Source organism: Neolamprologus multifasciatus, chromosome 4 (assembly GCF_963576455.1).
Source record: "Neolamprologus multifasciatus chromosome 4, fNeoMul1.2, whole genome shotgun sequence".
Taxonomy (NCBI): domain Eukaryota; kingdom Metazoa; phylum Chordata; class Actinopteri; order Cichliformes; family Cichlidae; genus Neolamprologus; species Neolamprologus multifasciatus.
The window spans coordinates 20940285-20954934 of NC_140442.1; the positions used below are offsets into that span (position 1 = coordinate 20940285).

A 14650-nucleotide genomic window follows, 5' to 3' on the forward strand; every position below is an offset into this window, starting at 1 on the left:
GTTTCATTGTTGTGAGTGACTAGATGTTACGGTTTGGAGGAGGACTCAAGCACAGGACTCCGGTTCTGATGCTCACAAGAAGGGTTTATTTACAATTCACCAGGTGTATATACAAGAATGAGCGGGGGGTGCTATATACAGCTGAGTGGGGGGAGAAGGGGTCTCCAGGGAAGTCCAGGGAAAAGCACGCGTTCTTCAGATTATCCACTCACACGATCACAGGCTCACACTCCGACACTGCCACACGGGAATCACACAGGGGAAAATCCAGGAAGCTCTGTAGACAGGGAGACAGGGTTAAGTACGACGCACAAAGGAAAATACTCTTAACTAGACTTGCTGTAGCTTGACTTCACTAACGCGTGGTAGACAACGATCCAGCGACGAACAGCAGTCACCTCCTGGCTTAAATGCTGCTCCCCTTAATGAGACCCAGGTGTCTCATCTCCCGAGGGCGTGGGCCGAGGGCGTGAACCCACAGTGAGTTCCGCCCCGGCGAGAGAGAAGATGAAGAGAGAGAGAGAGAAACAGAGTGCTGATCAGCGTGCAGCTGATCCGCCTGGCCGTGACACTAGAATTTTGATCAATTTTGTTTAGGTACTTTATTATGTAGAGGTCTTGAACCACCCGTAATTTGTACAATTCTACTGAGCTTGAATGTTGATATTAGGATTAGGATTCAACTCAATTGACATTACACATGTATAAATACAGGGTAACGAAATACAGTAAATACAGATATTTGGTATGACCACCTTCATTCTTCAACACAGCCTGAACTCTTCTTGAAGGAGATTCAAAGCTCTGTCTGCCTTTTGTTTTGCTCTCTATTAAGATCTTCCATTGTGTGTGTGTGTGTGTGTGTGTGTGTATTTTTAAATTCAGGTAATATTTTACTACATTGTGTTTGGGATCATTGTCATGCTAAAAAATGAAGCTGTTGGCAATCAGACGCTTTTCCAGATGGTACTGGACGATGGACCAAAATCTGAAATCTGGAACTTTTCTTCATTTCATCAATTGTGACAAGATCCCAGCATCAATAGCTAATACCATGACAGAGAATCCCCCATGCTACAGACAACGTTAGACATTCGTTGTTATACCTCTCTCCAGACCTCCTCCATACCAAGTGACGACAGTTTGAATCAAAAATTTCAAATTTGAATTTAGCGCTGCATATCCAATCTGTGCCACGGATTTGCAATCCATTTCTTGTGTTAACTGGCATATCTCATCCTTTCTTTACTAATGGCTTCTTGACAGCCACCTTCCACTGAGACCATTTGTAATATGGTTTTGGCCAGATGCATGTCTCAGGTCCTGTGCCAGGTCTTTGTTGGACATTTTCCTATTTCTTAGGTGCATGACTTTCAGATACTGTTCATCTTCTGTAGATCAGGTCTTCAAGTCATTTCTTCCATTTGTTCAGTTTCCTTAATTTCTTTTAAGCACACACTGTAAACCACTCCAAAATATGCCATTTTTTTTAGCTAATAGCTCTTTAGGAATCACCTCGTTGCTGAAAAATATACTATGTTATGCCTGTCAAATTTACATCTTTGGTATTTTTCATAAATTCAGCTTAAGAAATGGAAGCTATGTGTTTTATTTTTTGGTGATAGGTGCTATCAACAAAGTGCCAAAAGGTCAAATTTAAAATAGTTAAATTGTTTTTAGGTATATACACAGTACTCATTCATCCCTTGACATCCCTTCTATTATGTTTGAATTATGTCAAACATCAAAAGGAAGAAACATAGATTTATTGCACTTTTGGACATACAGTATTTCTCTGTGGATGGTGAGCTTTATACAAACACAAGCAAATTTTTATAAAATTTGCTAGCTTAACATGAACTATATTATGTAGAGGAAAAAATATCCCATTTGCCAAATTCCTCATATCTACCCAACACACACAATCACAGCTCCACTGCTCCATATGCCCGGGCAGAATGTCCACATGTTCAAATAAGTAATTACATTCCCAAAAAAGAACAGTAAAGGATTTATTTGTGTCCTTCTTCCTGTCCCCCTTCTCTCTTTCTCTATTCTCCCAGTCGTCTAATTTTACATTTTTCTAATTAATTCTCTTGATTCATTAGGAATGGGGAAGAGGAGAGAAAAAACGAGTGGGAGAGTGAGGGATGAGAGAGAGGAGTGGAGCATCTCGCCATCTGCAATTCTCCCCTGCAGGGCAAAATGATGAGTCTGTTTCTTCAAACTGCAGCGAAAATACTTGGCGCACTGAAATAATAAAGCGGGGAAACTAAAACAAGACCAATCAAAGCAGAAAAACAACTAGAGTAAGCTCTGCTCAAGGCAGCCTGACCCGCCGCTGCTTCCCCTCTAACCCCTACTGTTTGTCTCCTACCTCCTTGTGATATGTTTCACTCCCCCACCCACCACCACCCACCCCCAATCCATCCACAACATTTTGCATTTATGTCGTGTTTTAGTTTGAAATTGGTTCTGACAGCACCGGAAACACAATTGTTCAGACAAAGGCTGGAATAAAAGGAGAGACACGGGGAGACATGGTGGGATGGACAGAAACGGAGAGTAGACTGAGAGAGGGAGATGTAAAGAGAAGAGGGAAAAAAGCATTAAAGATTCAAAATGTGAGACAGAGAAAAAAACTATGGTGACAGAGAGGGAGCTCTCTATATAGCTCCCTGCATCCTGGATTTTCACAATGTTTAAAGAGAAATTTCACATGTAGCGGTGAAGGTGGTTGCTTGGCGACTTGGTGTTTGCAAACATCACATCCCAAGCTCTTTATACTCTGTGCTGTTATTTGTGTACATGTGGAAATGGGGTCGATAAACACTACTTTTTTTTAAATTGTTTGAGACAAAAAGAGAGATATTTTATCTTGCTTACTGTCGAGTCCTCTTTTGATTGAATTTCACTTCAATACCTTTGATTTAACCAGGAAATTCAAATATATACATGAGGAAAAATAGTGTTTCTGATTCATATGAATTGTTAATCCAAAATATGAATTTATCCCACATTCAGAATACACTGCATTCATGAGATTTTATGGCCTCGTGGAATTAGTGATTTTGTAGTTAGCAAAAATATTAATTGAGGCTAAATATTTAAACCACCTTATATTGAGTAGGTCCCTTATCCTGTCTGGCACCAGTACTTTGACAGGGGACCCTTTGGGTTTTTGCAAATTGTAGGGTGGAGCATTTGTTGACCGGGCTTGTCTGGCACATGTGAAGTCACTGTCATCGGTGAGTGCTCTTCCCATCAGCAATGAGTGGGTGGCAGAGGGGCAGGGAGGGCAGCTGGGGTTCTCGGTCTGCTTGTCTGGGTGCTGCATTTCAATGTTACATCTACATTAATGCCAGGATACAGATTTTCCCAGCACAGCATTACATTGTAAAAAGAAGAATAATGCAATTTACTTCTCTTGCTTTTAATGTAATTTCTAAATAGTATAATGCTGCTGCAGCTTTTAACTATCAGTACTTTTAAAATGATTTCTCTTACTTCTGAAAGTAGAAAACAGAGCTTTGCGGAAATCCTTTAGATGGAAAGCTTACAAGGGAAGTAACACATACTTTATTTATCCTTGATTTAAGAAATTCATTTAATTTTATTTTGAAATTTATTGAAAGTAAATAAACTAATAAAAAAGAAATTTCTTGAAAGTGTAGCAGGAACTAGAAATGATTATACTCTTAAGTATGTGGCAAATTTATTATGTAAAGTCTATTTTATTGGACGGGGATTTATAAGTTGTTGTTACTATCTGTTGCAGAGGAAAACTGGAGTGATTCCACCTCCAAAGAGAAATTAAAGGACAAGAATAAAATCCAAAGATATCTCCTTTTAAGTTGGTCAAGTACAGCATTGCCAAAGCAAACAAAAAGTTACTTTCTAAACATACTATTTAGAGAGGATTTACTTCTCATGGGCGTTTTTATTTTAGAGTTACTGGAATAATTATTTGATTCTTTGCTGAATTTGTAAGTTTGCTCACTTCCAAAGAAATGAACAGTCACTATTTTATATGGTAGCTTCATTTTAACCTCCTAGGACCAGAGATGGGCAGTAACGTGTTACAAGTAAAAGTTACAGTAACATGGTGTTACTGTAATCCAATTACTTTTTTCAAGTAACGAGTAAAGGATTACTATTGCAAAAAAAGGTTATTAGATTACTGTTACTTTCCCGTAAGAACGCTGCGTTACTGCATTACTAAAACCGGGATTTTTTATGTCTCATGACAATGACGTAAGCGAGTGTGACGTTCGTGGCAACAGCTGTGTGCAGATCAACAATGGATAATATATCGAGTGCAGGAGAGCATATGACCGTGCAGCCTTTAAAGCGTGGAAGAACTGACCTTACTTTGAGTTTGATTCCGTAAAAAGTGACAAAAAAATTAGTGTCCGCTGTTCACTGCGTGGGAAGAAAACTTCTTTTTACAGCAAAAAAATGCCCTAAGCTTCCGAGCAAGCACCAAGTACGGTACCATTGGAATGTGAAATTCACAGAGAAACTCGCGGATCCTTCCACTGACCGCTGCGACACACCTGCACCAGGGCAAACCTCCGCCTGCTCACTCCTGCTATACAGGTGAAAATAGAGCAACAGGACCGCTAGTCTTTGATTTTTTTTATTTTCTGCTGTGTTTCACTTGCATCTATTTGAAAGAGTAAGTGTAAACACAAAAACTATTTTATTTTATGTTCTGGAATGTGCAGAAAATAGGTTTAAATGTTAAACAAATTTCTTCCAGTCAGAGAATGTTGCATATAATTACATTTTTGCTTGATGCATAAAGTCAAAAGATTAAAACTAATAAAACAAGTTTTAAAAAGAGACTTTTCCATTTTATTACATTTTATATGATGGATTATGCAGAAAAAGTAGAATTGGGCTGAAAGAGCTATCACTTTATCACCTATTAAGGTATTATTAGTCCCTTGTGGGACTAATAAAGGTATATCAATCAATCAATCAATCAATCAATAACTAATTACTTTTGAAAATAAGTAATCAGTAAAGTAACTGGATTACTTTGGGGGGTAAGTAATCAGTAATTAGTTACTGATTACTTTTTTCAATTAACTTGACCAACACTGCCTAGGACCTGGCGTCCACATATGTGGACATCACATTTTGGGTTATTTCGACCAAAATACTAAATTTTGCTCTACAAGGGTGAGAACTGTGTAGCCATTTACACAAAAACTGCTGATCTATGATGCATTCTTGAATAAGTCAGAAGTTCAAATTTTCCAGTTCTCAGTCAGAAACTGAATCTGGGCCACTCCCTTAACTTGAATTACCCAGTTGGATAGTCAGAGCAGCACCAGCAACCCAGTTATCAAGTGATACTCGAGTAACTTTACCTGGCTCAGAACAAAATCCCTTTTTCTGGAATGCGCTAATTCAGGAGTAATATCATTCTTGAGTTCTGACATTGAAGCTCCAAGGTATCAGGAATGCCGAAAGAGGACACCAAAGTTGGCTGGAGTTCATCAGCTGCACTCTCTCTAGAGATATAAACATATAAACCATATTTCACAATGGTAAGCAAAGCATTGGTGGGTGTTTCTCTCAATAAAATTAAACATGTAGCAGTTTCAGATTCAATTTGTTCCTTTCCAACCTTTCTGTGCGCACGTGGAAAACTAAAGAGCTGCCAAAGGACATGAGGGGCAGGATTGTAGCCCTGCACAAAGCTGGAATGAGCTACAAGATCATCACCAAGAAGCTTGGTGAGAAGGTGACTGTTGGTCTGATTATTTAGAAATAGAATATATAATAAATGATCACACTCAGTCTATACTTCCCATTGGATCTGCTTAATGGGGTGAAGATGATGAGCAAGGTGATAGATTAGACCAAAACTATACTGGAGGGTCTGTCATAAGTTTCCTAGTGAACATCTAAATGATTCAGAGAAGGTCTGGGAGAAAGGGCTGTGGTCAGATCAAACCAAAATCAAGGTCTTTGGCATCAACTAGACTCTCTGCGTTTGGAGGAAGAGAAATGCTGAGCATGACTCAAAGAACAGCATCCCCACAGTCAGTTTGTGATATTCCTCTAACACTTGTGCTGATACATAAACTGATGTTACCTAAAACAGAATGCCAAGTAGGGCTGGCTAAAATGTTATCTTTGCTGTGAAACAGCTGACAAGAATCTGAAGCCGTGGTCATGTATTGAGACATTCAAATACTGACTGGGATAAAAGCAAACTTTGGAGAAGCACCAACAGAAGGCTGGGCTTTCCATGGCTATATGTGCCCGCTGCTCTCCTGCTGAGACATCTCCAGGTCAGTTAAGAAAACCCATACAAATGGAGGCCTGATTTGACTCAGCTGGTGCTGACAGCAGCTCTTGTGTACACTCACTGCCCTTGAGACTTCTTGTACACGCCACAACACAGCCTGTATGCAAATGAATATTCCATAGGCAGCCTGGGAGCTTCAGGTCTCGTCATATTTGTTTTTATAACAGAGTCAGACAGTAAAAGTGAAACTATTTGTTATCCTGTTAGTTTGTCAGCCTGTGGGTATAATTCCAAATAGTAGCCGTCTACAGGATGATGTTTCTCTTGATTTACTTGGTTTACACACACCAAACATCAGCTGTACATAAAAGTAGGGATTTTTAGGGAAGGAGGGACTTTATGGAGGTATTTTATGAAGTTGTTTCCACTGCTGTGATCCCGCCGCTATAAACACACCATAAGACTTTTTGCAATTTGGAAGACCAAGACCAAGAAATTTAACCTTCACAATCTGCAGTAAATGTTTTGAATCTGTCCAGAAACAGAACAGCTTCAGCTATAACAATGGGGAATACGCACAAGAATATTGAAGATGCTGCATTTATGCTTGACCTCAAAACATAAAAGTGCACTGAATAATTTGGTTTGTTTGGTGTTATTATTAAAACAGTGTAAACACCTCAATGTAAATTTGGATTTATGAATGTCTTTATTATTTATTTGTTTATTTTTAGTTTGTTTACTTAGCTGGGGTAATAAACAATATATATACTTATATACTAATAATATAATACTATAATATAATATATACTACCAGTGGTCCCCAACATGCAGGCCAGGGACCGGTACCGGTCAGTGAGTTGTTTGGTACTGGGACGCGAGAATCGAGGCTCGGGTGTGAAATGTTTGGTTTTTATAGTTTTTATTGCTTTTCTTTTTTTAAATCATTTTTATATTTAATTCAGTTTCCCTGGGTCTTTTCCCATGTGTTATGAATAAATCTTTTTTTTTTTGGTATCGGTACTGTTTATTTTGTTGTATTTATCCGCCACTCCATGTCCACAGCTGGTCCGTGGTGTAAAAAAGGTTGGGGACCGCTGCTTTAGGCCCATCAGTCATGGCTGTCCCATCACAAATATAATGTTATGTGATGGCTGTGTGCAGGCAGAAGAAGGACCCAAAGTGCAGACTCCGGAGACAAAACTTAAACTCAAAACTGCTTTAATGTAAAACTCAAATATAACATAACTGGAAATATCAAAATAAACGAAACGAAACGAAACAAACACACGGAGCCAGAGACAAAAAATACAGGGAGCAAAAGCCCAAAACAACAGCACCACGGCCCAGCAACAGCCCAAAAGAAAACAGACAAAAAGCCCATGAAAGGCGCAGAGGCCCAGGCAACAGTCTCGAAAAAGTTCAGGAGGCCGGCCCGGAGGCTGACGACACAACAGTCCAAACCCGGGTAGTTCAGGGGGGCGGCCCGGAGGCAGGCGGCCCAAGAGCGAAGAGGACAGTTCAGGGGGCCGGCCGGGCGGGAGGCACCGGCGGCGACCGAGCAGGTCAGGAGGCCGGCCGGGCGGGAGGCACCGGCAGCGACGTAGTTCAGGGGGCCGTCCATGACGGCAATGACGTCCAGTCATCGGCCCGGAAAGCGGCCGAACAGGACGTGCAGGACGAGCAGGCCGGACAGGACGTGCAGGACGAGCAGGCCGGACAGGACGTGCAGGACGAGCAGGCCGGACAGGACGTGCAGGACGAGCAGGCCGGACAGGCCGGACAGGTCGTGCAGGCCGTGCAGGCCGAGCAGGCCGGACAGGCCCAGACGGCATGGGGACCTCAGGCGCAGACGAAGCTAGACAGAGCGAGGCTGGACCAGGCGACGCCGAAGGCGAAGACTCGGAGGCTGGACCAGGCGACGCCGAAGGCGAAGACTCGGAGGCTGGACCAGGCGACGCCGAAGGCGAAGACTCGGAGGCTGGACCAGGCGAAGCTGAAGCTGGACCAGGCGAAGCTGAAGACTCGGAGGCTGGACCAGATGAGGCAGGTGGCTGGACGGGTTCCTCGGACCCTCCAGGCGAGGCAGACGAAGGCCGGACGGGCCCCTCGGACCCCCCAGCGGAGGCAGACGAAGGCTGGACGGGCCCCTCGGACCCCCCAGCGGAGGTGAACAAAGGCTGGTGCGGTTCTCCAGAATCCCCAGAGGGAACAGAAGGCTGGACGGGCCCCTCGGACCCTCCAGCAGAGGCAGAAGGTTGAGTAAACGACTGAGGTGAGAACTGAGCAGGTGACTGAGCCGATAGGTGAGCTAATGTTTGAGCTATGGATAGAAGTTTAAGATGTATTGACTCTTGTAAGAATGGCAGTAATGGTGCGTGAGGTGGTGGATTAGCAGATGGCTGGGCTAGGTTGTCCGAGCCCACGGAGCCTAAAGAAAACTGCTGGACGGGCTCACCTGAGCCTCCAGTGAGGTCAGAAACAGGTGCAGGTACCTGCCGGACACCAGCCACTCCCACCCGAGGAGAAGGTACGGGTGCCGGAGCTAACTGATTCCCGGTCATCCTCACCCTGGGAGCCGGGACAGGCACCGTCAATGGCTGGGCAGCTGCTGTCCCCACCCGAGGAGCTGGCATGGGTGCAGCGACAGGCAGAGGCTCAGCCGGCCTAGACACTGGAGGAGGGACCAGCTGGACTTCAGCCTCCCTCACCTGAAGCACTGAAACAGGTGCAGGGGAATGCTGGGCCCGAGCTGCCCTGGGAGCAGGAACACAACGGTGCAAAGGAGCAGGCTCAGCAAACACAGACTCCTCTAAAATATTTTTTAGCTTCCTTCCACCACCACGTCTAACAGTCTTAACAGTTTTCACAGTCGCAGAATTTATAGTGTTCACATGATTGTCTTTTTCCAGCTCAGAGGGAGCAGAATGAAAACAGTCATTATAACTCACCACGGGGAGTGGCTCAGCAGAGACAGAGTGGCGACTGCGTGAGCGTCGCTTTCTCCGGGAAGTGGGAGGTGGCGAACTGGGCTGCGATGAGGAAGCAGAGAGTTTGTGAAGCTCAGAACGTGGCAGACCCAAAAACAGAGCGAAGGACTGCAGCGGAGTGAGTCTAACGTCCGGCGTCACGTAATCCTTCCTCCACCGCTTAACCCTCTTGTCGGACTGGTAATCCAGGGGTGGAGGCGGAGGTGTAGCGACCGGAGAGAATGAGCAGGTGCTCAACCTGATCGCCCGAGGCATAGGCGCCGGCTCGGCCGTAGCCATGGCAGTTTGGAGGCTGCGGGGCCCTCCCAAAGCCAAACGTGACCCATAGAAGGGTGACTGGAGCTCCCGGGCATGCTTAGCCTCCTGCCTCACGCTCTCCGTGACGAAGGCAGAAACTGCGGGTCGCCGATACCACACAGAGTCTGCTGGGTCCATGTTCTGGTCGCGATCTTCTGTTATGTGATGGCTGTGTGCAGGCAGAAGAAGGACCCAAAGTGCAGACTCCGGAGACAAAACTTAAACTCAAAACTGCTTTAATGTAAAACTCAAATATAACATAACTGGAAATATCAAAATAAACTTACACCGAAGGACTGAAAAAACACACAGCTAAATAAACGGTCGATCACGACAATGACAAACTGAAACACAGGGCTTAAATACATAGAGGGAGCAATCAGGGAATGGACAACAGGAGGGAAACACAGCTGGGGCAAATCAGAACTGACGAGACAAGGAAGCGTAAACTGAACACACTGAGATAAGACAGAGACCTTCAAAGTAAAACAGGAAACACATAACACAGACTGAACAAAAGACACAGACTCACATGCAGGCACTACAACAGAGGGAACAGAGATGTGGGACCAGGGCAGACACAGACACCGACTGGACACGGGGATATAGCGGACAGGGGAGACAGCAACCAAGGATTACACAGAGACAAACCATAAGACATGACTCTAACGAAAACCCAAAGACTAGAAATTATAAATAATATAATAAACTCAAAAACCCTGGTTCAACGACCCAGGCATCCTAACATATAATTCTCAAAAGGAATGTAATAGTGTTGTAAAAGTGCATATGGTGGTTAATAAAATGGTTAATAAAGATTTTGATTAACTGGTGAACTCTCTGCTGACAGTGGTGTCAGAATCTAATTTGTGTTCAAAGCTGACAAGATGGGCTGTGGGAACCAGAGGACTCCCACTGGTAACCGGCTGACCTGCAGCAGTGGAGATGTTGCTGAGACATGGCATCATTGAAGTATTACTCATTATAGTCACAAAGAAGCAGAGAGGTTGCCAGACAAGACACAGGGGAGCAGTGATGAGCGAGACAGCAGTAGACTTAGTGGTGGTGGGCATTACCGAGAGACGCAGTGAGACATTACAATAATGTTAAGCACAAACATGAGAATATTAAAACACAATGATGTGCAGAAGTGAACCATTATTCTGTATTCTTCTCCCCAAACTATTTACTGAGTGTTCCTTTCACAAGGTGTGATGTTTTTCAAATGCCCCTCTCTATTAAAATGCTTCTCCTCATCACCATTTTGAAATTCATTTGTGTGTGTGTGTGTGTGTGTGTGTGTGTGTGTGTGCGTGTGTGTGTGTGATGAGTACTGACAGCAATGACAGTGGGCCCTAACACGATAATAGCTTTCTGTATAAGCAGGGGAGTAACCATCTGCAAGCTTCGGCTTTTTCGAAACATTTGCTGCTTAAGATGCAGAAAGCCTTTGTCTTTAGGAAGGTCAGCACTCTCTGCCTCTCCCACCTCTCTCTTAGCCAACTAATGTGACTGTTCTCAGTGTTTGGTGATATAAAAAAAACTAGGATTGTAGGTGTTAGGAATGAATCAAGGCCAGTGACGGTGAATGGAGGTGAAAAGTGAAATAAAGGGGAAAAAAAATCAAGGTCACAACTTAGCGAGAGCGGAAGATTGCAAATTGCTAAAGAAGGGCAAAAAGAGAGAGACAGAGAGAGAGATAATGTCTAAAGCTTGGTGTTCAGTGCAGTCTTTTCACATCATGGATGCAGGGATATATGTTCACAGATGATGTCCCATCATTGGCTGCTAGTGGGAACACTGACCTGGAAAACATGATCAGTCTGACCAGGCTTTAACTCCCAGCTGAGTACTCTGAATGATGCAAGTGTATGCACGCATGTTTTGTTTCTTTTCTTCTTCTTTTTATATATATATATATATATATATATATATATATATATATATATATATATATATATATATATATATATATATATATATATATAGTTCTACTGCAAGGCTTGTTTTTCCAGATAAAAATCCAACACTCCGTCTTTCCATTAAGTATGAATGCGATTCTTTGTAGCCCCGTGATGGACCAGTTTCTCGCCTCAATGAGCACCTGACAGTAAACATAAAACATATGTTTCTGTCTTTCTCGTCTCTTTCTCTTTTTTCTTTTTTGCCCTCCTCCCGGTTCTCTCTCCAGGCTGTTGCAAGTTTCATGTGAGTTCGTATCACACACAAACTCTGTCCATACCTCTCTAGCAATGGCCTCGCACAGATGGCTGATTATCACAGAAAGAATAGGTTAGAAATGTGGAGACGGAAGAAAAGGATTGGTGAGTAGAAAAAAATAATCATTAGTATGAAAGAGCGGTACTGTGGTTTGCCTCTAGTGATTGCTTGTTTGCCAGTGGCTGCACTCATGCTGCTTTTTTCCCTCCATTTTGGTCTGTTTTTTATGTCCGTTTGTTTTGTTTTGATTTTGTTTTGGTTGTGGAAGCTGAGTACCTTGAGCATTCATCACAAAATGGTGATGAAGATGCCATTACTAAGGAGGTTTACTCAAAAATATAATGAATATACCTCACATTTTAACACCTGAAGTTTATTTTTACTTCTTCTTTTCTCCATACAATGAAATAATTAGTAGTATTTACCTAATATTTGGTGGAAGCACTAAACTAAAGTGTTTTCTTTGTCTCAAACACGTTTTTTTTCTCCAGCTTGGAGGAGGTGGCTGGGGAGAGGGAGGTCTGGGCTTCTCTGCTTAGGCTGCTGCCCCCGCGACCCGACCCCAGATAAAGCGGATGAATATGGATGGATGGATGGATGGATGGACAGCTTTTTTCTTATGACTTGAAAAATGTGAATTATTTTATCTGGTTGTTACAAGAGTTTTTATATTCTCCACACAGAAATAATGAAGACTGAAAAAAAATTGAAAGTCCACCTTTTCCACAAGACTTAATTAAAGTTTTGTCACTTTATATTCATGATTTTTTTTTTAAAAAATTGCCATTGGAATCAAATTGAAGTTAAAAGGAACATTTTACAACTAAAGACCTTTGAAATAAGTTCCATTCATTAAATTGAGAGATTCCACAATCAGATTCCTTCGTAAGTGTCCACACATGAATATACACAGATGGAACTGTCAGTGAAGATGGATTGGAGGAAACAGTCTCCCAGGAAAGGAGGACTGAACATTATACTGTATGATCAGGACTATGAGACAGTTGACGAACATTCGAAAAATGAGGATGAGGACACTGCTTAGAAACAGAGGCTTGTTAAAAACTTTGATAAATCTTTTACCTTTGAACTGTTAACTCTCATATGATATAGATCGATCACTCGATGTTTAAGGCCTTGCTGAGATAGTGGGCATCAGTAAAATTTACACAGAATGGAGCCTTTTTTAGATCCTGAGATGAAATAGTACTATTAAGAGCAAGCAATCAATATAAGGAGGTACTATATTAAGTACACCTGTAAAACTGCTCATTAATACAAATAATGTTGCAGCAACCCAATGATGATCAAGGAAACCTGCCAAAGTTCAACCTGAGTATAAGAAAGAAGAAGAAAGGTGATTTAAGTGACTTTGAGTATTTCAGAAAATGCAGATCTACTGGGATTTTCCTGCACAACCAGGAAGGTGACAGTCTCTGAAATAAGTTATGGATAATAGCATTCCCAACAGAAAACCGAGGCTTCAATTCTAGACTGAAGGACAACAGAAAATTGCAAAAAAAATTGGTGTGATGAGTCTCAGTTTTTGTTGTGACACTCAGATGGAAGGGTCACAGTTTGCTGTAAATAACCTGAAAGCATAGATCCATCCTGTGTTATATTAACAGTTCACACCACCACGGCTGATGGTGGTGTTATGGTGTGGGGTCTATTTTGTTAGCCTGCTTTGGGCCTTACAGAGCATTTGTCACGATCCTGGGTCTTATGACCCAGCGTTTTGAGTTTTAGTTCATTTTGATGTTTATAGTGTATGTTTAAGCTCATTAGATTTCTATGTTCATTTGCTTATTATATTCCCCTTGTGTTTTCAACCCTTGCGTTAAGTCTCCCTTATCCTTCATGTGTTTCATGTCTGTTTCTTATGTAGTCATGTCAGTGTTTCATTGTTTCCTATTTTATTTTGAAAGAGGTCCTATGCTTCGGTGGTCTGTTTTGCTCTTTCCCTGTGGGCGTCGTTATGTTCATGTTGTGTCTACTTTGCCTTTCTGTCCCATGTTTCAGCTCCGTATGTTCTGTCTCAGTTGGTGTTAAGTTTACATGTTTTGAGTTCAGTCAGTGTGTTTCCTGTTTTACTTTGAAGGTCCACGTCTCATGTGAGTGTTTCTAGTTTTGCTTCCCTTGTCTCGTCCAGCCTGATTTCTCCCAGCTGTGCTCTCCTTCTGTGTCTCATTCCCTCGTTATCCCTCTGTGTATTTAAGCCCTGTGTTTCTCTTTGTCAGTGTCGTAGTCTCCCTCATGGCTGTGTTTCCTTGCGTTTTAGTTTACCCATGTCCCAGTTTAGTTTTCCATGCCATCCTGCAATAAAGCAGCTTTTTGAGTTTAATTCCGGTGTGGTGAGTTTTGCGTTTGGGTCCTTTTCCTGCCTGGACACAGCCGAAACATGACAGCATTGCGTGATCACCACAGCTTACTTGAATGTTTTTGCTGACCATGCCTATCCCTTTATAGCCACAGTGTACCCCTCTTCTGGCTGCTTCCAGCAGAATAACATGTCATGCACAAAGGTCATATCAAACTGGTTTCTTAAATATGACAATGAGGTATGAGAGTAGCTTTGGGATATGATGGAATGGGGCATTCATATCATGGCTGTGGAGCCAGCAATTCCACATCAACCATCTGATGCTGTCATGTCAACGCGAACCACAATCTCTTAGGAATGAATTAAGGCAGTTTGGAAGTAAAAAGGTATTTTCACATCTTTTTTAAGATTTCTTTTAAACAAGGATTGCTTTCACTTGCTGGTTGGTTCCGTTTGATTAGGGTTTGGTAAACATGTGATAAAATTTACCCATTTGCAACATTTAGCCTGTACGTTGAAAAGTTAATGCTTAAAATATACTCACCGAACTCTCGC

At 42.5% G+C, this 14650-nt stretch overlaps 1 protein-coding gene across 1 annotated transcript; it reads right to left on the bottom strand.

Moving 5' to 3' along the window:
• Positions 1-208: 208 nt before the first annotated feature.
• Positions 209-10297, bottom strand: LOC146520370 (uncharacterized). Its single transcript, XM_085157608.1, has 3 exons — positions 8914-10297; positions 8041-8814; positions 209-277 (listed from the first exon to the last, which is right to left on the bottom strand). Exons 1-3 carry the CDS (start codon positions 9688-9690, stop codon positions 209-211), a joined length of 1620 nt encoding a protein of 539 aa, XP_085013734.1. The 5' UTR covers positions 9691-10297.
• Positions 10298-14650: the final 4353 nt, after the last annotated feature.

Excerpts from the sequence above, each read along its gene's own strand:
- LOC146520370 (XM_085157608.1), bottom strand. The coding sequence starts at position 9,690 with ATGGACCCAGCAGACTCTGTGTGGTATCGGCGACCCGCAGTTTCTGCC. Across the intron at positions 8,815-8,913 it reads GGCCGGCTGAGCCTCTGCCT|TTAGCTCCGGCACCCGTACC; the intron begins GTCGCTGCACCC and ends ACCGGGAATCAG. Across the intron at positions 278-8,040 it reads CTGCACGACCTGTCCGGCCT|AGCTTCCTGGATTTTCCCCT; the intron begins GTCCGGCCTGCT and ends CCCTGTCTACAG.